This window comes from Lolium rigidum, chromosome 7 (assembly GCF_022539505.1).
Source record: "Lolium rigidum isolate FL_2022 chromosome 7, APGP_CSIRO_Lrig_0.1, whole genome shotgun sequence".
Lineage (NCBI taxonomy): Eukaryota > Viridiplantae > Streptophyta > Magnoliopsida > Poales > Poaceae > Lolium > Lolium rigidum.
In genome coordinates, this window is record NC_061514.1 from 293,458,314 (window position 1) to 293,484,467 (window position 26,154).

A 26,154-nucleotide genomic window follows, 5' to 3' on the forward strand; every position below is an offset into this window, starting at 1 on the left:
AAATATTATTGGTAACCATAGGATGTTAAAAGTACCATGTCTGGCTACTATACTGCATCAAGAGAATTCTGTGAGTGACGCCACAGAAAATGATATGTTGACAGGAAGAAAAACAATAGCCCATCATCCAAATGTTCATGATGGAACAACTTATGCTTCCAGCGAAATCAACATTGTTCATTGTGGAAGCAAGCTAACCGGTTCTCTGATACCATTTAGACTCTGGCTTGTCTTTTTAAGCTCGTTGCTGCTTACAGAGTAAGATTTACAGAGAAGAGTGTTTTCCTGGTTGCCAAAAATATATGCACGTATGTACTGGAATGGTATTATAACTGTGTGTTATTTAAGTAAGCAAAGACTATCTTTTTGAATGTCTTAAATACAAGTAATGCATAAAGAGCTTATAGTAGTTGGATTTTTATATGTTACTGTTTGTTCTATTTTCCTTTAAAAACATACTCATCACTTCTGTTTGATATTGTTTAACTTATACTCTTTAACAAATCATCAGGATTCATGCAAAGATAAAGGAGATGTAAGGACCACTGAGGAAACGCCAGGCACACCGCAGGAGTTAAATCTTGGTCAAACAAATAAGTCTGGCCTTAATAGTTCCATTGAGGATGAGAACCAAACATCTAATGGTGACGAGATGACTGAACTAGGATCCAAGTCGGAAGCAGCTAAGACTGAGGGTGACGGATCAAGTGGTGAGAAGGTCGTCCTGAAGAAGCCGGATAAGATTCTGCCATGTCCACGTTGCAACAGCATGGATACAAAGTTCTGTTACTACAACAACTACAACATCCACCAACCAAGGCATTTTTGCAGGGGTTGTCAAAGGTATTGGACGGCAGGTGGAAGCATGAGAAACCTTCCTGTCGGTGCTGGTAGGCGCAAGAGTAAGAGCTCCAGTGTAAACTGCCATGGCATATTGATTCCAGGAAGCAATATAGCCTATCCTGGGGGCGATGCTTCCCCAATTCCATTGCCTATAAAAGCAACTGAACCAGCAGTTCAGTTTGTGTCTCAACCTCCTCTATCTAATTCCACGGCTTCCGTGTTGAGAGTTGAAGTGCAGAACAAGAATGACAACCCTGCCTCCACAGCACATCCCAGAAATGGAGAAAGCCAGACCTGCCCACCTTCATCAACAACTTCAGATAGTCCGCGGATTGAGTCAGTTAAAGGAACAGTTGGTGGATATCAGAATGGAGTTACTATGGATTGCAATGGCGCCACTCCCATGCATCCTATACCATGCTTCCCCGGTCCACCTTTTGTGTACCCATGGAATCCAGCTTGGAATGGTATTCCTGCCATGGCAGCACCAGTATGCCCAGCCCCAGCTGAACCAGCAAAATGTTCAGAAAATGGCAATGTAGGCAATGTTCAATGGAACTTTCCACCGATGGTGGCGGTGCCAGGATTCTGTGGCCAACCCATTCCCTTCCCACTAATGCCGCCTTCCGTTTGGCCACTCGTTTCTCCCTGGCCTAATGGCGCATGGAGTGCGCCTTGGCTTGGACCTGGTTATAGCATGCCAGCAGCACCTCCTACAAGCAGTAGTACATGTACAGATAGCGGCTCTCCAGTCCTTGGAAAACACTCGAGGGATTCTAACCCGCAAGGTGATGAAAAGGCAGAAAGATCTTTGTGGATTCCGAAAACGCTCCGGATCGATGACCCCGACGAAGCCGCAAAGAGTTCGATCTGGACCACCCTCGGGATCGAACCTGGCGAGCGTGGCATGTTTAGACCGTTCCAGTCAAAATCTGATGTCAAAGAGCGCACATCAGATGCAGCTCGAGTCATGCAAGCGAACCCGGCGGCTCAATCGCGCTTCCAGTCTTTCCAGGAGACGACGTGATATGGAACCTGTGTGGTATTTTTCTCTTCAAACATGTTATATCAAGAAAATGTTGTAATCTGAACAATGATCAGGCGACGTAGACGTTATGGAACTGTACTATCAGTAGAGTGTCTTCACATTTTTTCCTTTTTCTGTATTTTTTTCTTGTAGAGCATGCACCAGTCCTCTGGGTTCATGGTCAGATTGTCAGCATCTATTTTTGTTGTACAAGAATAAATGTGAATAGATTTGCTTAAAGCTTGCAGGCCGGTATTCTGCTTTCGGAGTATCTGCAGATGGCCATGCCAACATGGCCTGTTAATTTACTTCAAAAGGTTCAGGAACACAAATCTGTGACGAGAAGTTCAACTGTGAAGCAAAATCGGTAACATTTCTTGCTGTCTGCTGCCTCTCTCGATCTTGTCATGTGTGTGTATGCTTGAGTGATGAGCACTGAGTAAAGTGAGTAGTGGTTGTAAGCTATGGGGATCTAGAAGTAGAACTGGTAGTGGTTGCTCACCTTTGTGGCCTGCATTCTGATTAGTTGAGGTGCCCCTGTCTTTGTCTTTGTCTTTGTTCTCCTGCATGCTGTGCTGCCTTTATATCAACATCTGTAAGCTCAAGTCTCAAGTCGTAAAGTCCACTTTATGTATGGTTTGGTTCGGTAAGCTCTTTGCTGATGTGACAAGTGACTAGGCGCGGCGAATTCTGCGCGCCTTGTGTGCATTGCTTCATCATGATCAAATTTTTTATGTGTCATTTACCCTGCCGTTTCAAATGCATCTTTCGGTCTTGACCTTGGTGCACACCAATCAGCACACAGGTAATGGTGCATGTAGTGGAGTATATACAGAGTAGTGTCTTCCATGTTGAAACACGAATGACATTATGTGTCCTGCTTGTAGAAGGCCTCTCACTAGTGCATTTGAAGGATAGTGTCTGCCCGGCTTGTATTTCTGACTTGGGTACTGAGCTGTAGTGCAGTGCCAATGTAAATTTGACGGGGTTGACTCAAGTTGTTACCAAGTGACACTCCCACTGCACTAGCTAGCAAGCAAGGAATCGACCATCCTAGCTAGTTTCGATGCATCCCAGCCGCCAAATGTTAGGCAGGTAGCAGAGCCATGCTTGAAAGCAGTCAAAGTTCCAACCAAACCTACCTGAAAGCATATATACAAATGCACTTGTGATGTAACCAGCGTCTTAGTTTGACTGACACACATAGACATAGTGGAGAAAGAGTGAGATTCCTCTTCCCTGATAGCGCCGCACTTTGGCAGGCACTCGACCGACATATGTCTCCTAGGGTAACGCTAGCTAGGGAAGGCAAATGACACTACCTGTACTTGTATATCTGATCCCGAGCTGGAGGTGATGGATTAGTCAATCATGGTCACCAGATCCAAGGCTGGCTTGCTCTGAACCCGGCCGCTGCGTTGGAAAAGATGCAGAAAACGATATGCATTTTGACGAGCGGTGTTCTGCTTTTGGTCGGCACCGGGGCGGTGAGCTCGCCACTTGCGACCCATGCGTCCGTTCCGAGTGTACTCTTTTTTGACACGTCCGTCGCCCGTACGTGCATGCGGAATATTCAGCGGTAGTTTGCTTTATACTTTCTCTGTTTCATAATTCTTATCGTGATTTTAGTTTAAATCTAAAGTACATCATGGTTTAAAAAATTATATAGGATGGAGTGAGTATATCTGTGCCATGCAGAAACATGACTTCTCTGTATTATTTGGCGTTACATTTCGACAAGGCAATACATAGGAATTATACTACTAGTAAAAGAATGGCTCAAGACGGGGAAAGGTACAGGAACTACACACTAGACACTAGGATCGGTCGTGAATTGGCTGCAATGTGGTATGGGGATGATTGGCTGTATATATAGGTGGATATATGTGGAGACAGTCGTGGACACATGGTGGCCGGTGCACTACTATATCTGCATTTGCCGCTATATCTATACTTGTGTATATCGACCAGGCATGGTCGACGGTTCACTGCTTGCTAGCTTCTCGACCCACCGTGTGCAATCACGAATTCCATTCCACAGTATGTCTTATCCCTCCGTACGTTCGCTTCAATATTGGCTGAAACCTACAGCAATGCATGCGTATCCAAGGAGCAATCAGACCGGCTCAATTTGACCTCAGACGATCAGCAACCAGCTCAATTTGACCTCGTGACCTGCCGATCAGGAAAACACAAATTAACACATTTTTCACGAATGCTTGTATAATGTGTATGTGTGCTAGTTTATCGGAAAAATAATGTATGTGTACTAGAGAAGTAGACTGAAATAAAATACATTCAAAAAAAAAAAAGTAGACTGAAATAAAATGTAGTATTTGTACTGACCAAGTAGTAGCTCTCGCCCATCTGCAGGCTCTGCATGAGGACGCCGTAGTCGTCGACGGGGAGGAGGCCGCCGGAGGAGTGGACGAGCACCACGTCCTGCCCGAACATGGAACGCAGGTCCATCGGGCCCCTTGGCACCTCCGTCGCAACTCCGTTGATGAACACCGTGATGGCCGCTGCATATGCACAAGAGTACACAAACAGACGAATTAGCGTCAATTAGTTTAGCTGTAAATTATCTCGCATGTTCGCCCTAATATGTCCCCTTGTGCCGAACATGCATGAGAGAAACATGCCATTTTGTTGCACAAAATTCAAATCGTGAATGTTTAATATGCTGCGTGTACACGTGCGTCAACTGTAGGAGAATCAAGTGTATAAAACGGCATGGCTATAATTTAATTAGCACACTTAAGTACAACATAGTATATTTGCAAAAAAGTACACCATAGGATAATGCATCATCCTATTTTTTGACTCATAATTTGAATTCATGTATGATGTAGGAAGATTTTCTTAATCTCTTCTTGGAAGTGGTAATATGCATCTAGCTGATTTTCAATTCAGGATCAATCAGGTTTTCAATTTAGTATTAGTCAGATTGTCATCATTCATAATTATCATGTAAGAACATAAAGTGACACAAAATAATCCTGGTGCTTGTGGAATTGAGGGGTCGGACAAACGAAAAATCTCAATAATGATACCGAATTGAAAATCGCCTAGTTAGCTGCACGATGAGAAATGTGTTCTTCTACAGTCAAAATGAGAGGTGAAAAACTAGAAATAGTACAATTTTCTTTCAATCAATCGATGCATTGTTTTCTTCGAAAAGGGGCAAGGTTCGGCCTTTGCATCAATTGATGCATACATCTATAAATCTATTATAGAGTAGGAAAAGATTCCAGTAGACTCCATTGACCGATCCAAGAAGGAAGACCAACAGTTTTTAAGTTGGGAATTAGGACTTAGGAGGAGCCCCCAAAAAATGAGTGGGAATTATGCGAATTATCTCACATGCATGTGATCGTTGGAATCGTTCATGCTTAGATAAACAGAGAGGACCAAAACATGCATCGACAGAGTGCAGCGCGGGACCTGCATGCATGGCGCAGGGCTTACCAGGTTGGCACGAGTAGTAGAACTGCTGCTGCTGTGCCGCGGCTGCCGAAACCGACGACCCGGACCCGCCGCCGCCGCCGTCCATGTACCCCATCTGCCGCGAGATGGCGAACAGGTCGTCGCCACCGCCACCGCACTCCACATCCCCCAGCATCCCCACCGACGGCGGCGAGGGAGGCCAGGACGACGAGGACGAGGACGAGCTGTGTGCCGCGCCGCCGTGCGCGAACAGCCCCAGCGATGTTGATCCGTGGCCTCCTGGCGCGGGTGGTGATCCAGAGGAGGCGGCCGACGCCTGTGCCTGGGCCTGCGCTTGCGCCTGCGCTTGGGCCTGTGCCTGAAGCTGGCGCTGGCGACGGCGAGAGCGGGAACGGCGGTTCTGGAACCAGTAGAAGACGTTGGCGTCGCCGACGGCGCCGAAGCGCTCGAGGAGCTTGCGGATGCGGACGGTCTCGTCCTTGGGCGGGTTCACCATCCCGCTGTTGAAGATGGACTCCAGGATCAGTATCTGCTCCGGCTTGGGCGTCCACCGCGACCGCACCGGCTCCGCCGCCGCCTGGCTGTCCGGGCTGTGGCCGCCGCCGTTCATCGTCGACAGGATCGGCCGAGCTACACCGGGTGATTAACTCGAGGTCAGCTAGCTAATTGGGAACTAGAAGAAGATTGGACGATGTGAGCGCGCGAGAGATGACTGAGCTAGTTGGTGAGAAGACTGAGCTCTCGGCACACTATATATAGTGTTGCTTGCTTGCGATGGCTTCCAGCCTGCGAGTGAGTGGGAGGGGTAGTATTCTTTGAACGGTGATGTAGCCGGTGAATGACAAAAGAATCTCACTCATTTCACGCACATTACGCTCGATGTTGGCCATCGTCGTCGGCTGTCCAGCATGTCAGTTTGGTGCCTCCATGTACTCTTTTCGCCTTGATGTGTCACGGTGAAGGTGAAGTTGTGTGTCGTGAGACGGCATGATGTGAACTGTGAAGGTGATGCTGACTCGCGCGCGATGGGGGTGGTTTAGGTGGTCGTGGCCTATGGAAGCTTGCAACTTTCTCCCGAGAGGTGCGTAGCGGAATCGGAGGTGCCTTGTCCTTGACATAGTGGCTGTTTGGTGGGGCCGACGTACTCATAAAATGTTTTGGATCTTTCAATTAATATGAATCAAATACGGGCTAAAATAAGTAAAAAGACATAATGAAATTTGACTAGATACACCATACATACAATTCAGAAAATGTCGGAACATCTTATAATTGGTTCCAGTTGACTGATGGTTGTCTGCGGCGTACTCCAATTGGTCATATCAGCTTATGTCGATAATGTTGCGAGAGTGTCTAGACAGATGGATTCTCATCCGAAGCCTGCATTGGTGCCATTGATGGTCTTGACCATCTTTTACTTCGTACACATAGAGTTAGTAGTGTTGGGTCCTGTTAGTGTGTCTAAAATTTTCTTCCAAAGTGAACTTTTGGAATCTAGCCACACATGTTCTCAAAATCTGAGCTGTCTGACCACCTTCCTTATTCCGTGGTGGCGCGAACTTTCGAACCTATGGTTCAACGAATTTTATAGTATTTTAATGACTGATGACACTTTTTTTTCCCGGAACCACCACGTGGCTAATTTCTAGCCATACAATCTCGGGAAGCAATGGTACGCCAATTTTTTTCTTTTTGGAACCACAACATGGCGAATATCCCGTCATACGATCTCGGGAAGGAACGGTGGTGATGGTTGCTAGGGCGTTAGGTTGCCAAGTGACAACTTCCCATTTGGTCGCGGCATTGCTCCGCTGCGCAAAATTAGGGTGCATTTCATACAGATATAGGGTGGATTCCATTATTTAGAAATTTTCCTACGATACTTTATTTCTTGGTTACCATGTAGAGTTTGAATCCATAGGTTTTTTTTTCTACGTTGTGCATTGCATGAAACTTGATATAGTTTCACTTTGGTCTAACCTCATGAATTTTTTATGACAACTATGACATACACACAATCTTTCAAATAATTTCATGAGTTTTAAAAACATCGGAGATAGTTCCGTTCGCTAAGTTTTAGAAAGTGGGTTTATCAGAAAAGTGGGTTTATCAGAACATGCGCCCATTTATCTCGCTGACGGAACCTCAAATGGGTTTTATTAGAAGGTATAGATTTTCGCAAAAAAGGAGTAGCTAAATCGAATTTTATAGTTTTTGTTGCTTCATTGACGAAATAGGTACTACTTAACAGTTTTTCCGAGGTGGCGGCATCAATCAAAGAACTAACGTAGCCATCATGCATTGTACCACAATGTGAGATTGCAATGTATAATTTTAGTTTAGACATGGCGACATGCAATGTTTTTTCTAGAATGGATTCTCCGGTGTTTTCATTTTGTTGATACAAGATAGAACTAGCTTGTTTAGGGAACCCAAACGTGTATACTGAAATAAGAGACAAAATGCCAAAAACATACAAAAACCAGAAGCATGGAGCTTCTAGTGGTCATGCTCGACCGCCCGGCCGCCACCAGATGAGCAGACTAATTAAGATAAGATTTATATTCGTTCAGTTGGGCCTTGCTCACCTTAAAGGTACGTAGGAGCGTCCAAACCACATGTGGTGGTGAAAAGGAGGACGTAGCTTAGGGTAAGGGGGGGAACACATGTGCCCCACAGTTTGGCCTGCTTGGATTGACCTTAGCTTGCATGCAGGGGGCATCGGAGACGCCCAGGGCAACCCATGGATCGATCGTTGGCCATGGCCGGCCCTTGCCGTGTGGCGAGTGCATGTGTTGCATCTGCACGCAACGCCGTCGGGCGAAGAGAAGAGGTTTGGACCACAGATAGAAGACGGGCACCGATCGATCGGTCCGGCCCCCGGCACGCGGCGTCGGCATCGCGACGTGGCTCCCCTGCCCGCTCAACTGTACCACCCTTGGTTTGTTCCGGCCTCCCAGTACGATGGTACCGTGGATAAGAAGAGATTCCGTGCATGTTGCCCACAGGCCACATCCCTGGCCTCGATCGCCTGGAGGAAGAAAAGGACCCACCACCTGGAACCCCACACGGCCACATGCATTATTCTGCAAATTTTATTTTTACGAGAAATCCACCTATCTATATTAGTAAGCATCAAGTTATTCTTAGACATTCGACGGGGTTTTCTTTCCAGCTAGTAACCAGTTCATTGCATCGACAGATGATGTCCCTTTGGCGGAAGGCTTTGCAGCACGGCTTGGAGCTAGCAATGCAGTTAGGATGCAACCGTATTATTGTGCACTTGGATAGCTCAACGATCATGGAAGCCACCACCTCACCACTCCCGCTGGTAAGATGCCGTGGTCCACCACACCTCCAAGAACCCAAGATCACCGGAGGCGGGGCCGACCGGCAAGATTACCTAGTGGGACGGAACAATATATTGGTTTTTTAAGCATCTCCTCTCTCTCTCTCTCTCTCTCTCTCTCTCTCTCTCTCTCTCTCTCTCTCTCTCTCTCCACATATGCTATATATTGATTCATTGTTAATGCAGTGTTTGGTTGCTCGCATGGGTTTTCCACTTTTCAGTTTTGGCTCGCCAAAGATTGCGTGAGTGCAAACATGTATTGGGTCTGTTTTTACAGTTTGTTTTGATGCGGACAAAGACCTTTGCATGAGGGCATCATTTTATGTCCTCATTGTTTGGTTGCCCACAATTTATGTTTTTGGGTTGGATTGGTGCAAAGCACTGCTTTTTGTAGCCCATCAAAAGCATGATATGGTCCCCTTGCATACCATATGTGGTAATTTTACAATCTACCAATTCAGCGTTTAGGGTCTTGCAAGTGATCTCGCACGTTTAGGATAACATCAGACACACAATTCACATCACCAGATCGACATAATGATGTCCTTGATCCTACTACCGCCACCATGAGCTGCACCCTTTGAAGCGACATAGTTCTTACTCTGTTACACTGGGAACTCCGAGTAAGTTTTTCTATCTCATGTCTAGTCTTATACCCTTCACGAAGGTTGTGCTCGTAATCCATTACTTCTTCACTGTAGCCCTACTATGACTTGTAGAATCCTAGGATCTACACCATGTAGTATCATTGTGAGGGAAACGACTACCTACCCTGCTAGGGGTTCAATTGCATGTTTAAATGGAATGGAAGAGCCCCATTTGTGGCACTTACAAGGAACGGAAATAAACAAGAGAGTAAACAGGGAAAGAACAAGAAAGGAAATGAGTCAATCTAGGCAAACTGTATGTACCCGTTGGAGGTCAATCCCGGTGGTGTACTACACAATACGGGTTTCCTTAGGCTCATACAGATTGGTACAATATTTTGTCTAAAACCCCCCTTAATCTATGCCGCGGAAGAAATGGAGAGGTTTAGATTATGCTTGGACTCTTCGAAAAGCTTCACATGCGCAGTGGTTTGGTGAAACAGTCGACCATCTGATCTTTGCTTGATATAAACTTGATGGCAAGTTGTTTGTGTGCAACTCGTTTTCTCACAAAATGGAAGTCAATTTCGATGTGTTCGGTGCGGGCATGTGATACGTCTCCAATGTATCTATAATTTCTTATGTTCCATGCTAGTTTTATGACAATACCTACATGTTTTATTCAAACTTTATAATGTTTTTATGCATTTTCTGGGACTAACCTATTAACAAGATGCCACAAGTGCAGTCTCTGTTTTCTGCTATTTTTGATTTCAGAAAAGTTGTTTTACAAATATTCTCGGAATTGGACGAAATAAAAGCCCACGGTCCTATTTTCCACGGAGTGTTCCAGAAGACCGAAGAGGAGTCGAGGAAGGCCAGCAGGGGGCCCTCCCCATATGGCGGCACGGGGGGCCCACAGCCGCGCCGTGATGTGGGGAGGGAGCCCCTGGCTCCCCCGACGCTGCCTTCGCCTATTTATTCCTTCGTCCCCGAAAACCCTAGTACCGAGAGCCAAAATACCAGAACAGTTCCAGAAACGCCACCGCCGTCAACCCTAACTCGGGGGTTCGGAAGATCTCCTCCGCACCCCGCCTGGAGAGGGGAATCATCACCGGAGGGCTCTACATCACCATGCCCGCCTCCGGACCGATGCGTGAGTAGTTCATCCTTGGACTACGGGTCCATAGAAGTAGCTAGATGGTTGTCTTCTCCTATTGTGCCATCATGTTTAGATCTTGTGAGCTGCCTATCATGATCAAGATCATCTATTTGTAATGCTACATGTTGTGTTTGTTGGGATCCGATGAATATGGAATACTATGTCAAGTTGATTATTGATCTATCATATATGTGTTGTTTATGATCTTGCATGCTCTCCGTTGCTAGTAGAGGCTCGGCCAAGTTGATACTTGTAACTCCAAGAGGGGGTATTTATGCTAGATAGTGGGTTCATGTCTTCATTGAATGCGGGAGTGACAAGCAACCCCTAAGATTGTGGATGTGCTCGTTGCCACTAGGGATAAAACATCAATGCTTTGTCTAAGGATATTTGTATTGTTTACATTACGCACGGTACTTAATGCAATTGTCTCGTTGCTTGCAACTTAATACTCGGAAGGGGTGCGGATGCTAACCCGAAGGTGGACTTTTTAGGCATAGATGCATGCCGGATGGCGGTCTATGTTCTCTGTCGTCATGCCCTAAGTAAATCTCATAGTAGTCATCATGATATGTATGTGCATTGTTATGCCCTCTCTATTTGTCAATTGCCCAACCGTAATTTGTTTACCCAACATGTTATTTATCTTATTGGAGAGACACCACTAGTGAACTGTGGACCCCGGTCCATTCTTTTACATCTGAAATACAACCTACCGCAATCATTGTTCTCTTTTGTTTTCTCGCAAGCAAACATCATTTTCCACACCATACGTTTAATCCTTTGTTTTCACCAAGCCGGTGAGATTGACAACCTCACTCGTTAAGTTGGGGCAAAGTAGTTTGATTGTGTTGTGCAGGTTCCACGTTGGCACCGGAATCCCTGGTGTTGCGCCGCACTACACTCCTTCACCAACAACCTTCACGTGATCTTCATCTCCTACTGGTTCGATAACCTTGGTTTCTTACTGAGGGAAAACTCACTACTGTACTCATCATACCTTCCTCTTGGGGTTCCCAACGGACGTGTGATTTACCGTCACAAGCAGCATGGAAGACCGGATTTGCCGATAAATATGTGGACCATAAACAAGGAGTGACATGAGGGGTTCAACCCAAATTATGTCGGCCGTTGTATTCGCCATGGTCTTATATTCAGCCTTGGTGAGACAATAGCTTGTTTTTGTGCACTCCAAGAGATAAGATTAGGCCAAAGAAGATTGCAAATCCGCCAGTGGAGCGTCTATCATCAAGAAAACCTGCCCAATCAACATACACAAAATCACTAAGAAGAGTAGATGAGGACCTTGTAAATGTGATGCCTGAGTGTTCCTTGAATATAACATAAGATCGTTTTTGCAGTTGTCCAGTGAGATGTGGTAGGAGCATGAAGAAATTGACAAATTTTGTCAACAACAAAGGAAAAATCCGGACGTGTCAACGCTTCTGTATTGAGTGCAATCCTCGGCCCCAAGGCGTGCCATCAGTGAGAGATAACTTGTCGGTGCTTGAGAGGGGCGTAGGACAGGTGGTGCACTTAATCATACCAACTCGAGCAAGCAAATCAGCGGCATACTTTTCTTGTGATAGTAGCAATCCGGTAGGGGTTTTCTTGACTTCAATGCCCAAAAGAAGTGTAAATCACCAAGATCTTTAGAGCAAAGTCTTCACGTAAATCCCGTAAGAGGACCGAAATTGCTTGATCTGAAGAGATGGACACAATAATATCATCAACATATATTAGAAAAAATATGATTATACCTCTTGCTTGTTGTAGACGAAGAGGGATGTGTCAGCCTTGGAGGATATAAAGCCAAGGTCGAGGAGCTTGAACTGAGCTTAGAAAATCATGCGTGAGGAGCTTGTTTCATTCCATAGAGTGCCTTGTCAAGCTTGCAGATGTGATGTGGAAGGTTTGGATCTTGAAACCCATGAGGTTGCTTCATGCAAATTTCCTCTTCCAAAACGCCATGAAGGAACGCGTTCTTGACATCCAGTTGGCGGAGGCTCCACCCGCGAGAAACTGAAATGGCTAAGACAAGGCGAATAGTGGCCGCTTTGACAACCGGACCGAATGTATCTTCATAGTCAATGTCATAGCATTCCTTGAAGCCCTTAGCAACGAGACGTGCTTTGTACCTGTCAATAGTGCCATCCGAATTTTTCTTTATGTAGTAGAGCCACTTGCAATCAATCAAATTTGTGTTAGTGATAGGAGGTACAAGGTGCCATGCAGTGGCGGAGCTTGGGCTGATCATTTGGGGGGGCCAATGGACTTAGAGGGCCAATTATCTACTGTTTCTTCAGAGAATGCTCCCGGGCTGGGGGGCGGCGCCCCCCCCCCTGAACTGCACGTAGCTCCGCCAGTGGTGCCATGTCTTGTTATGGATCAATGCATCATATTCATCTTGCATAGCTTTGTGCCACCGTTTATCACCCCAGGCTTCCGAGATAATTCACGGTTCTCCTGTAGAGGTTAGCATGCCATATCGTATTGTACTATCTGTATAAATTTTGGGATTTTTCATACCTTTTTGGAGACGTGTGCACGGTTCAGTTGTAGAAGTGTTATCACCAGAATTTGACCGGATCAGAGGTGGGCCGCGATTGGAGATGGGCTTGACGAATATACATGGAAGGAATACATGAATCGGCCTTATATGCAAAGTTTGGGCTAGTTTGCCCGTGTATCTGTAATATAGTAGGATACGTGTCAATTAGATATAGTTTGGCTCGTGCCCGGTTGGGATATTCGCATGTTAGAAAGTCTACGGACTATAAATATGTATCTAGGGTTTATGAAATAAACAAAAATCACGTTCACCACAAACAAATCTAGGCGCATCGCCAACTCCCTTGTCTCGAGGGTTTCTTCCGGGTAAGCATCATGCTGCCTAGATCGCATCTTGCGATCTAGGCAGTATACGTTTATTCGCTGTTCATGCGTTGCTCGTGCTGAAGCCTTGTTGATGGCGAGCAACGTAGTTATCTTAGATGTGTTTGGGTTAGCATTGTTCATCGTATCATATGCTGTCGTCGTGCAACCCTTAGACGTCTAGCCGCCCTTACACCTATCTTAGGTGTAAGGGCGGCACCCCGCTTGATTATTATTTAGTAGATCCGATCCGTTATGATTGCTCCTTGTTCTTCAAGGATTAGTTTAATATCTGCATAGTTAGGCCTTACAAACGGGTTGAAGGATCCAGTGGCGCGTAGGGTGTAGTCTGCTAGCCCTATACAGGATGTTCCGGGGATCAACTTTGTGTTGGTTTTAGGCCTTGTCTAGGGTCGGTTTACGATCACCGTGCGTGGCCGCCAGGCTCAATCACGAGTAGGATGTTCCGATTATGTGGTGAAAACCCTAAATCGTAGTAGGTCGTTTTAGCTTTATATTGATCAAGCAGGACCACCATATATTCGTACACCTCGTACGGATCATGGGTGGATCGGCTCTTTGAGCCGATTCACAGGACAACCTGAGAGCCGATTGAGGCTCGTATTTAATATTTACGTGTATGCCATGCAGGAAACTAAGTGAGGCACATCCATCACCTTCCTGACCAGGTATAGGTCAGGTGGCACGCCCTTGCACCAGCATCGGACGTGCGTGCCGAGTCTTTGCGGGCCGTCGCTCGGAGGGACCAGGGCCCAGCCCGCGGTCACGGGAGCCTCCCGGCTCTATTGTGTTGCCCGTCGCTGCTCGCCGGTGGGTTTCGACCGCAACACATTCCGGCACGCCCGGTGGGACAGTCTTCGACATCAACCGCATCGCCATCTACATCCGAGATGGCGGAAGGCACTCCGGTCACGTACGAGGATCCGACCGAGGAGCTCAAGAAGAAGTATGACGAGGTCAAAGCAATCCTCGAAGCCGACCTCATCGGCTCTTTTCACGGAACCCGCTCACATGGCATCGGGTGGAAAGGGTTCTCACCTAGGCGCGCTCGATGGAGTGGACCTGTCCGCCCCGTCGGAAGAACGCACCGGGTCTCTGCGTCGGGAGATTAACTTCATGGTAGCTCATTCGCTACACCGCCATTCCGAGAGCCTCGGTGAACACTTTGGAGCGTGTCGCTCTTCGGGTGATCCAGGAAATCATGAGGCATCGGTACTCTCCGTCGGGACCAGCTCTAGGGACTTACCAGGGAGAGATGCCACTCCGGTCCCGTCCACCGCTGCCATTCGCGTTGGCGGCACCGGAAGTGCCGAATTCACCGGCATACGTCGTCTACAAGATCGGTGGTGACCCTAGTGACTACCGGTTCTTGCATGAGGCGCCTAAGGAGATCCCTCACGGATACACGTGCACATACGTGCCGGACCGCAATGAATGGGCACTCACAAACCAGACTGCAACAGCAGGGACTTCTGGAACAGCTGGAGGAACTTCGGGAACGGATCTTGAGAAGCAGACATGGCTAGCTAAGTATGCCACTCCGACAAACCTCCAGAGCTCAGCTCCTGCAGTTGGCTCAGAGCTGGAAAAGCAAGCATGGCTGGCTAAGTATGCCACTCCGGCGAATCTTTAGAGTTCGACTCCTGCAGCCGAGCACCGCGGATCGGATCGATACAATCTCGAGAGACCGGTTCGGCATGGTGCCGAAAAGGAGGACAATCGGCTATTCCAAGCCGTACCCCAACGAGTACGAGTTGATCCCGCTACCACCCAAATATCGGCTCCACGATTTCTCCAAGTTTAATGGATCGGATGGTTCCAGCTCCATCGAGCATGTGAGCCGATATTTGGCACAGCTGGGCACGATCTCGGCATCGGATGAGCTGCGTGTGAGGTCCTTCGCACGATCCCTCACGGGATCGGCTTTCGGGTGGTACACATCGCTGCCACCGGACTCAATCCGGACTTGGAAGCAGTTGGAAGAGAAGTTCCACATGCGGTATCACTCGGAGGCTTCCGAGGCTGGCATTGCCGATTTAGCACAAGTACGACGAAGCGCGGAGAAACGGTGTCAGAATACGTCCAGCGCTTCAGGACCGTTAGGAACCGATGCTATTCGGCTCGCGTGACTGAAAAAGAAGAAGTCGAGTTGGCGGTGGTGGGTCTCGCATCACCGATCATGGACGTGGCCTCCCAAGCAGACTACCCTTCACTGGCGCACATGGTGCAGAAGCTGTCAGTATATGAACAGCGCCACCCAGATGTATACCGGGATAAATTCAAACGTGCGGTGGTCCTGGTTGAGGCGGATGAAGACGAAGGCTCGCGGGAGATTAAGAGGTAGCAGGTGGCTGAATGGACTCGGGGGCAAGCCCCGTGTCCTGCAAGTGGGTTAAGCCACAAGGTCCTCCAAGAGGGTTTGACTTCGACGTTACCAAAGCCGAGCAAATTTTCGACCTCTTACTTAAGGAGAAGCGGCTAAAGGTACCCGAAGGCCACAAGATCCCCACGGCGCAGGAGCTGAACGGAAAGCCATACGCAAGTGGCATAACACGTTCACCCATGCCACCAACGACTGCAGGGTGTGGCGGCGGCAGGTCCAAATGGCGATAGAACAAGGGCGTCTAATTTTCAGCCGATACGCCATGAAAGTCGACACACACCCCTTCCCCGCCGTTAACATGGTGGAGTGCACTTACCCCGGAGGGTGCCGGCCGGGATTCTCGTTCAACATCAACATGGTAGGACCTGGACACCACTGCGGTAAGGACGGAGACGAGGGCAGCTGCTCTCATAGCAAGGACACGAGAGGAAGCCGTTCCACGCGATCGGCTCCGTCACGATGGCAAGCGCTACATCACGAGAGGGAGAAGTGAGGAATGTGAGATATCGGCGACCTTTCTCCGATCACCTCCTCAACAAGTATGTGAGTCAATATGACCAACGCCGACGACCCAACGACGATGATGAAAGAGATCGTCGGCTAGGGACGCCGGGAGACATCGTCGGCATGATCGCGACGAGGAGAGATATGAGCGCCACGCCAAGGAAAAGTCAAGAGAGCAAGACGACGAGGATAGGCACTGGGACTGTCCCTTCTTCAGACACTGCTGGGATTCAGGAATGAGCCAATTTCCTACAATCGGCAACCGCCCGAATGTAGACGAGAAGAAGAAGGATGCAGCTAACGTGTCCGTGTTCAAACGTCTAGGGCCTCTCCCGCCTCGGAACAAGCACGCTGAGTCCTCTCGGGTGGAAGATCTCGAGGATTTGGAAGACGATGATGAAGAAGAAGAAGATGAGTACCACCGGCCAAGGTGGTGCCCTGATGGACTCAGCCGTTCCCAAAAGCGTAGGGTTCAGCGACTACGTGGTTTGGAGGAAGCCGAAAGGTTATACCGCACACGTTGAGGAAGGCGTGGCCTGATCCGGCCGCTAAAATTCAGCGAACCCCGGACGAAGAAGGTCGGCCACAAAGGAAAGAGTGGCGCCCCGGACAAAAGAAAGCCGATGATGAAACATCGGCTGGCACAAACATGGTGTTCATCCTTCCGACGGAGTTTAGTGCTCCGAGATTAGACGAAGCACCCGTGGCACAACTTGACTGCGGCCCACGGCCGGTTATCTTTGAGAAGCCACGAGAAAGAAGCTACGGACATCCGAAGGCCACTGTACTTGCGAGGTTATATCAATGGGCAGCCTTGTCAACAAGATGCTGGTGGACACCGGAGCGGCGATCAACATTATGCCATACTCCATGCTACGTCGGTTGGGACGCTCTAGCTCGGATCCGATCAAGACCAACGTGACACCGAGCGATTTCAACGGCCAAGCATCTGACGCACAAGGTGTTCTGAACGTGGATCTGACCGTAGGGAGGAAAACCATCCCTACGACGTTCTTTATTGTCGATAGCAAGAGCACCTATGCTGTCCTGATGGGAAGAGATTGGATCCACGCCAACTGTTGCATTCCATCCATGATGCACCAATGCTTAATACGGTGGGATGGAGATGAAGTCGAGGTCGTCCATGCAGATGATTCGGCCGAGATTTCAACGGCTGGCATGAACGTTTGGGAGACAACAGGCCAAGAGCCACTCTCAGGCATCAATTTGGACGACTGCGAGCGCATCGACGTGACGAAGGATGGGGTTAGGCTGGTCTTATCCACCGGCCTGACCGTATAGCAAGAACAAACCTATGGACAAACGTGGCGAGGCCGATCCTTGGGATCGGCCCCAAAGATCTATGGAGGAACATTGCAAAACCTTCATTGAGCGATTCAATCAACATGGAGGCCGATTCCCGGCCAAAATTATCCTCACCATACGTTCTGCCTGTGTTCAACGTCGATCTAATGGGCAGCGGTTTTACGTCGGTCGATGAGTCGGAAAAAGTCAACATTGGTCCTAACGGAGCCGACGTTCAAATACGGTGCCTTGGCTAACTACGGAGCCGATATCCGCGAGTTACTGGCGATTCGGCTCGGGGGGCACCTAATCAGATGAACATGTGCGATACATGTGCAGTGAAATATTGGGGGCCGATAGAAAAATCGGCCAGTAAAAAAAATTCTCACGATGTACAGCCGATGCACAGACATTGACTTTAGAACTAAGAAACAAAGCCGATGCACAGACATCGACTCTAGTACAAATTACACAAGATCTACCAGCTGCGTGTTCAAGACACGGATTTCGACCAAGTCGGTCTTCAGTTCAGCCTCAAGGCCAACCTCCAACCCTTTGCTCATTAGGCCGTTGGTGTTTCGTCTGCAATATCGGCTTTCAATGGAAGAAAAGGTGATCGGCTCCGGTGTATCTACCGTCGGCTTGGCTAAGTTGGCCACCTTCTCAGCTACGCTCGTAGGAATGGCTAGGACCTCTGCAGGGTGGCTGTCTCAATTGCCTGAGTTCAAGGCCCTTGGACCGAATCGTGTGTCCTCGCCACCGTTCTCGCCTTAGCCGAGGCTCGGGGGCGGCTGATTTGGTAGACACTCTTTTTGGAAGCCGATTGGAGTGTCATCGGCTGACCTCGCATCATAACCTTCTTCGAAAGCGGTGAGTTGTTGCAGAAGAAGACTACTAGAGCTGCTGAAAGGAGCCTGAAAGGGAAGCCGTCATCATCTACAGGGTCAGGGCCGTTTCTGTTGCTGCGAAAAGATAGAGCAAGGCGCTATGTTCGGACAGCAAGGAGCAGTTAAGGATCACCTTCAGGCTGGAAACCATAGCGTGGGCATTGGATGGTGTTGCCCATGGATCCATTGCAGTTGCGAACCTGCGCGATTGACATCTGAGGTTCATATGGCCGTGGGTTGGATCTGTTCAAGCGGCGTTTTGGGGATTTGGGTTTTGCTCTTGCGGACAAGTCACAGATTACCATTTGGATAGACAATAGAGTTGGCTTTGCTCGCGTTTCATGGCAAGGTCCGATGCGCTGCCATCGGCTCTTAATTTGTCGACTTATTTTAGCAATCGGCAAATTTGGTAAAAGGACAGAATCAGCTAAGAAATTTCTTCTTCATTAATAAGAGGGGTTTTTTTTTACAATGAAGAGCCGATTGCTCAAGAAAGGAAGAACAAAAGAAGAGCCGATTGCTCAGGAATTACTAGTCCTACATTACTAATCCTCGCTGGCCTCGTCGTCGGCATCGTAGCTGCCGTCGGCGCTGCTTCCAGAGAGTTCCTCGTCGGCTGCTGCCCCGGCCCTCGGCCGGAGCCTCTTCTTCCTCGTCATCATCATCGTCCTCGCTGTCCGCCCAAGCGCGGAAGCGCTTCGCCGGCGGATACCCGGCGGAGGAGGAGGAATCATCCTCCTCCTCTTCCTCTTCTTCCTCTGCTTCTTCTTCTTCCTCCTCCTCGTCGGAGGAGGTGGAGTTCGCCCAGGAGTGGAGGTCGTCTTCGCTCTCGCTCTTCAGCTCCCCTTCGATGAGGAACTCGAGGTCCTCCTCCCCATCGGTCAGAGGTAAGTCACCATCTGACCCGATGAGTGCTTCGGGTGGGCCATCTGGCACGTGATCAAAGTTCCACTCCTGCTCGCTCGAGGAGGAAGATTGGAAAGAGAGGCCTGAGGAGATGGAGGAAGAGGAAGACATTGCTACAGGGAAAGAGGGTTTTTAGGTGCCGATGGCCGGAACGGAGCAAGTGGATGAAGTGGCGAACCGTTCGGCACGGTTAAATAAAGGGGGTATAGTGGAGATTTAATGCCATTACGGTTTCCGAGGGAGTGATGTTAAAGCTATCAAATCTTGCAAAGAAGTTGAGGAGGCACGGCATCATGATGAAGGATACTGCGACGGTTCTGCTCTGCCACGACATGACCCGACGAAGGAAAAGCAGAATGATTTTGGAATTGTCATTTCCAAAATCAGGGGGGCATGTGTTATCACCAGAATTTGACCGGATCAGAGGTGGGCCGCGATTGGAGATGGGCTTGAAGAATATACATGGAAGGAATACATGAATCGGCCTTATATGCAAAGTTTGGGCTAGTTTGCCCGTGTATCTGTAATATAGTAGGATACGTGTCGATTAGATAGAGTTTGGCTCGTGCCCGGTTGGGATTATTCCCACGTTAGAAAGTCTACGGACTATAAATATGTATCTAGGGTTTATGAAATAAACAACAATCACGTTCACCACAAACCAATCTAGGCGCATCGCCAACTCCCTTGTCTCGAGGGTTTCTTCGGGTAAGCATCATGCTGCCTAGATCGCATCTTGCGATCTAGGCGATATACGTTTATTCGTTGTTCATGCGTTGCTCGTGCTTGAAGCCTTGTTGATGGCGAGCAACGTAGTTATCTTAGATGTGTTAGGGTTAGCATTGTTCATCGTATCATATGCTTGTCGTCGTGCAACCCTTAGACGTCTAGCCGCCCTTACACCTATCTTAGGTGTAAGGGCGGCACCCGCTTGATTATTATTTAGTAGATCCGATCCGTTATGATTGCTCCTTGTTCTTCAAGGATTAGTTTAATATCTGCATAGTTAGGCCTTACAAACGGGTTGAAGGATCCAGTGGCGCGTAGGGTGTAGTCTGCTAGCCCTAGACATGATGTTCCGGGGATCAACTTTGTGTTGGTTTTTAGGCCTTGTCTAGGGTCGATTTACGATCACCGTGCGTGGCCGCCAGGCTCAATCACGAGTAGGATGTTCCGATTATGTGGTGAAAACCCTAAATCGTAGTAGGTCGTTTTAGCTTTATATTGATCAAGCAGGACCACCATATATTCGTACACCTCGTACGGATCATGGGTGGATCGGCTCTTTGAGCCGATTCACGGGACAACTTGAGAGCCGATCGAGGCTCGTATTTAATGTTTACGTGTATGCCATGCGGGAAACTAAGCGAGGCACATCCATCACCTTCCTAACCAGGTATAGGTCGGGTGGCACGCCCTTGCACCGGCATCGGACGTGCGTGCCGAGTCTTTGCGGGCCGTCGCTCGGAGGGACCAGGGCCAGCCGCAGTCCTGGGAGCCTCCCGGCTCTACTGTGTTGCCTGTCGCTGCTCGCCGGTGGGTTTCTGACCGCAACAAGAAGGCAGTACATGGCCACATGCACACAAGATCCAAGCGTGACACTACTGTCGGGCGCAGATCCCGTGGCCGCAGAAGATCCGCGTTGAAAGACTCCATGAAAGACTTCATGCACTAGCCAATTGAACTAAAGATCGGAACTGAGAGAGAGGGTCGATCATTACACTCCAACACTCCCCCTCACGTCTATGCTCCTGTTTTTGGAGTCTTGACGTGCGCAGCGGTATCGAGGGAAGGCCGCAATGTATTTTTTTATCACGTTTCTTGGATTTTGAACCTTGAACCTTTGGTTATAATGTATGCACCTAACCAATTCACCCATCAATCCAAATTGATGGAAAAAAGAGACTAGGCAGTGTATTTATATTGAACATGTACCACCTATATTTTTACTATGACCGAAGGTATGCAACATAAGGAACATGAATTACGCATATAAAGTTAAAAACAAAAGCTATTTAACATAAACATGCATGATTATATAGGCAAAAGAATCACAACTTCAATCTACCAGCTAGTGTGATCATTCTAACGATCACACCAGCCACTATGGTATCATCCAACTACCACATTAAAATAGGGTGTAATCCACCGCAAATACAACATATACAGGTCGGGGCATCAAGTACTACCTATTTCAAAATGTACAACAAACATCATCATCAGTCATGTATGCATCAATAACACACCACTTTCATCAAGAAGCACTACACGTATGCATGCATGCATCACAACCACACCACCTTCTCCAGGAAGCACTACACGTAGTAGTGCTTATTTATATTTTATGATTCATAATTGAAATTTATAGTTCTATGATACAAATGTATTGGTTCGAATATCGCGATATGGCAGAAGACCTAATTACACGCGTGCAATATTACACACGAACGGATATCCCTATTTCTGCCTCTAAGACTAGTTTTATATTTTTCCTGACAATTGGACAAAACAAAAGTGTTATGATGTTGCCAATAACATACGAGAACAACATTGTTGCCGGAAACAACGGTGTTGGATAAACTACACAATGCTCTTCACCACATGCTCTAATGTTTAAGTGAATTGATTGTACAAGGAGAAGAACTACACAATGTAGAACCAATCCTCGTATCGATGTTTGCATTTATACATGGATTATACAACAATGAATATCATTTAACTTGAGATCTGCAATAACTATACACAAGGTAGAAGCTAACACACTAAACACGATGAAAACTTTGTCGAATCTACAACATCCACTACTAGGTAAAACCCTGCAGCGCACTAAAAGTGCGTACCGCCGGCGCACCAGCGCATGTCGGTGGGAACAGGCTGGTGGTAAGGGCTTATCGCCGACGCACCAGCCTGTTGCGCCAGCGGTAACATGATTTATCACCGATGCACCAGCCTGGTGCGTGTTGGAGATATGCCCAAGAGGCAATAATAAAAAGGTTATTATAATACATCTTTGTGTTTATGATAATGTTTACATACCATGCTATAATTGTATTAACCGAAACATTGATACATGTGTGTTATGTGAACAACAAAGAGTCCCTAGTATGCCTCTTAACTAGCTTGTTGATTAATGGATGATTAGTTTCATAATCATGAACATTGGATGTTATTAATAACAAGGTTATATCATTGTATGAATGATGTAATGGACACACCCAATTAAGCGTAGCATAAGATCACGTTATTAAGTTATTTGCTATAAGCTTTCGATACATAGTTACCTAGTCCTTATGACCATGAGATCATATAAATCACTTATACCGGAAAGGTACTTTGATTACATCAAACGCCACTGCGTAAATGGGTGGTTATAAAGGTGGGATTAAGTATCCGGAAAGTATGAGTTGAGGCATATGGATCAACAGTGGGATTTGTCCATCCCGATGACGGATAGATATACTCTGGGCCCTCTCGGTGGAATGTCGTCTAATGTCTTGCAAGCATATGAATAAGTTCATAAGAGACCACATACCACGATACGAGTAAAGAGTACTTGTCAGGAGACGAGGTTGAACAAGGTATAGAGTGATACCGATGATCAAACCTCGGACAAGTAAAATATCGCGTGACAAAGGAAATTGGTATCGTATGTGAATGGTTCATTCGATCACTGAAGTCATCGTTGAATATGTGGGAGCCATTATGGATCTCCAGATCCCGCTATTGGTTATTGGTCGGAGAGAGTACTCAACCATGTCCGCATAGTTCACGAACCGTAGGGTGACACACTTAAGGTTTGATGTTGAAATGGTAGAACTTGAATAAGGAATGGAGTTCGAAGATTTGTTCAAAGTCTCGGATGAGATCCCGGACATCACGAGGAGTTCCGGAATGGTCCGGAGAATAAGATTCATATATAGGAAGTCATTTTATAAGATTTAAAATGATCCGGAAGGTTCTACGGAAGGTTCTAGAAGGTTCTAGAAAAGTCCGGAAGAAATCACTAAGGAAGGAGGAGTCCCGGAGGGACTCCACCTCCCTATGGCCGGCCAACCCTAGAGGGGGGAGTCCACCTTGGGCTCCACCAAGGTGGCCGGCCAACCCCCCTCATGGAAGGGGGGAATCCCACCCCAAGTGGGATTCCCACCTTGGGTAGGTTTCCCTACACATGGAAGGTTTTGGGTTGGGGTCTTATTCGAAGACTTGTAGTCCAACACTTGGGGCTTCCACCTATATAATGAGGGCCAAGGGGAGGGGGCCGGCCACCCCAAGACCACAAGATGGCCGCACCCCTTAGTGGCCGGCACCCCCCTCTCCCCAAACCCTAGCCGCCCTACTCCTCCTCCTCTCCCGCAACGCTTAGCGAAGATCCGCCGGAGATCTCCACCGCCACCGCCACCACGCCGTCGTGCTGCCGGATTCAAGAGGAGCTACTACTTCCGCTGCCCGCTGGAACGGGGACAAGGACGTCGTCTTCATCAACACCGAACATGTGACCGAGTACGGAGGTGCTGCCCGATCGTGGCACCGTGATCAAGATCTTCTACGCGCTTTTGCAAGCGGCAAGTGATCGTCTACCGCAGCAATAAGAGCCTACTCTTATAGGCTTTGGAAATCTTCAAGGGTGAGTCTTGATCATCCCCTCGTTGCTCCCGTCTTCTAGATTGCATCTTGGCTTGGATTGCGTTCTCGCGGTAGGAATTTTTTTGTTTTCTATGCAACGAATCCCTACAGTGGTATCAGAGCCGTGTCTATGCATAGATGGTTGCACGAGTAGAACACAATTGTTTTGTGGGCGTTGATGCTTTGTTGTCTTTAGTTCGAGTACTTTGCATCTTTGTGGCATGGTGGGATGAAGCGGATCGGGCTAACTTTACATGACCGCGTTCATGAGACTTGCTCCACGTTCGACATGCAACTTGTATTGCATAAGTGGCTTTGCGGGTGTCTGTCTCTCCCACCATAGTGAAGATTCAATTTACTCTTTCCATTGACAACACTAGTATCACCGTTGTGGATCATGTTCGTAGGTACATTGGATCTTACTCGAAACCCTAAACCACGTAAAATATGCAAACCAAATTAGAGACGTCTAACTTGTTTTTGCAGGGTTTGGTGATGTGACATGGCCATGATGTGATGATGAATATGTATGAGATGATCATTATTGTATTGTGGCAACCGGCGGGAGCCTTATGGTTGTCTTTAAATTTCATGTTGAGTAGTATTTCAAAGTAGTTGTAATAGTTGCTACATGAGGTGAACAATCATGAAGACGGCACCATGGACCTTGACGCTACGCCGACGATGATGGAGATCATGCCCGTTGATGATGGAGATCATGTCCGTGCTTTGGAGATAAAGATCGAAGGCGCAAAGACTAAAGGGCCATATCATATCACATATGAATTGCATGTGATGTTAATCCTTTATGCATCTTATTTTGCTTAGAACGCGACGGTAGCATTATAAGATGATCCCTCACATTAATATCAAGATAATAAAGTGTTCTCCCCTCGTATGCACCGTTGCACGGTTCGTCGTTTCGAAGCATCTCGTGATGATCGGATGTGATAGACTCAACGTTCACATACAACGGGTGTAAGCCATGTTGCACACGCGGAATACTTGGGTTTGCTTGACGAGCCTAGCATGTACGGACATGGCCTCGGGACAACGGAAACCGAAAGGTTGAACACGAGTCATATGGATGATATGATCAACATGTTGATGTTCACCATTGAAGCTACATCATCTCACGTGATGATCGGTTTTGATGTAGTGGATTTGGATCGTGTGCCACTTAACAACTATGAGGGATGTTGTATTAAGTGGGAGTTCATTAGTAATTAGATTAAAACATGAACTAATTATAATAAACATAGTCTGAGTAGTATTTTGAATTAATTTTGTAGTATTAGCATCCGTTTTTCTACCATGCGCTAGTCTTGTAATTGAGATAGAAATACTGTTAAGTCTGACAAGAAACTTTACGAACTGGTACCGTATTGTTAAAGAATGAAGAAATGATTAAGTCCTATTGCAAACTTTTAGTAAACCTCACATTGTTGATTCAAAGAGCTATGTTTTCAGTTAGTACCTAAAGTCATCTTGTCTCCGTGAAACTTGAAGTTCAAATCTGTTTGAAAAGTAAGGAGCTGAAAATTTTAGTTTTCAGAAATAGTCAAAGGTATGAGATATATGTGATATCTAAAACCTTATTGCAAGATGATAGAATATATTTTGGTGAGACTACATAAACTCATAAGTTTTATGGGAATGTACGAAGGTTGAAGACGCAAGGCGTCCCAATCCTCCAACTATTGGGGCACTAACGATATTCGCATATCCATGAAGTGATCGTCCTTAGTATGCACCGTTGCTAAAGACTCGTCGTTTCGAATACTAAGGTATAGATTCTACGTGTGCATACAACGGGTGCAAGCCAGGTTTGCACATGCGAATACTGAGGTTAAAACTTTACGAGCCTAGCATGTACAGACATGGTCTCGAAAAGTCGTCATGATATAATGGATAAAATTATGAGTAAAATTGTTCATCATATTACAAAGTTACTAGTAGTGAAATCTGAAACACTTGTCATATGATGATCAACTTAAAGTAAGAACCTCTAGGTTATTGGTATTTGACCAACAAACCTAGAAGTTAATAATGTTAAAGTGTTTTTTTCTGAATAATGAGGAAAGCTAAAAGAGAAACTGCAAAAGATATTTTGGCAAAAAGAAAAGAAAAGACTAGAAAGTCTAGCTCAGGTGTATATAAATGATATACATGTTATGGTTGTATTCCTAGTTAAGTCACACTATGAAATTCTTGGGTATTAGTACTATATTGGTTG

General features: G+C 47.1%; 2 protein-coding genes across 2 annotated transcripts; one reads left to right on the plus strand and one right to left on the minus strand.

The window, feature by feature from the left end:
* Positions 1-511: 511 nt before the first annotated feature.
* Positions 512-2,121, plus strand: LOC124676114 (cyclic dof factor 1-like; the record flags this gene model as incomplete). Its single annotated transcript, XM_047212193.1, is given in 1 exon segment — positions 512-2,121. A coding segment is annotated over 1 exon segment (1,359 nt), but the record flags the coding sequence as incomplete, so codon positions are not given.
* Positions 2,122-3,859: 1,738 nt separating this feature from the next.
* Positions 3,860-5,927, minus strand: LOC124673001 (WUSCHEL-related homeobox 11-like). The gene is made up of 4 exons (XM_047209141.1): positions 5,339-5,927; positions 4,217-4,392; positions 4,038-4,045; positions 3,860-4,006 (listed from the first exon to the last, which is right to left on the minus strand). The coding sequence occupies exons 1-4, from the start codon at positions 5,925-5,927 to the stop codon at positions 3,997-3,999; spliced, it is 783 nt and encodes a 260-aa protein (XP_047065097.1). The 3' UTR covers positions 3,860-3,996.
* Between the last annotated feature and the right edge of the window lie 20,227 nt (positions 5,928-26,154).

Coding starts and splice junctions, on each gene's coding strand:
- LOC124673001 (XM_047209141.1), bottom strand. CDS start 5,927: ATGAACGGCGGCGGCCACAGCCCGGACAGCCAGGCGGCGGCGGAGCCG. Junction 4,393..5,338: donor CTACTACTCGTGCCAACCTG/GTAAGCCCTGCG, acceptor GTGCATATGCAG/CGGCCATCACGGTGTTCATC.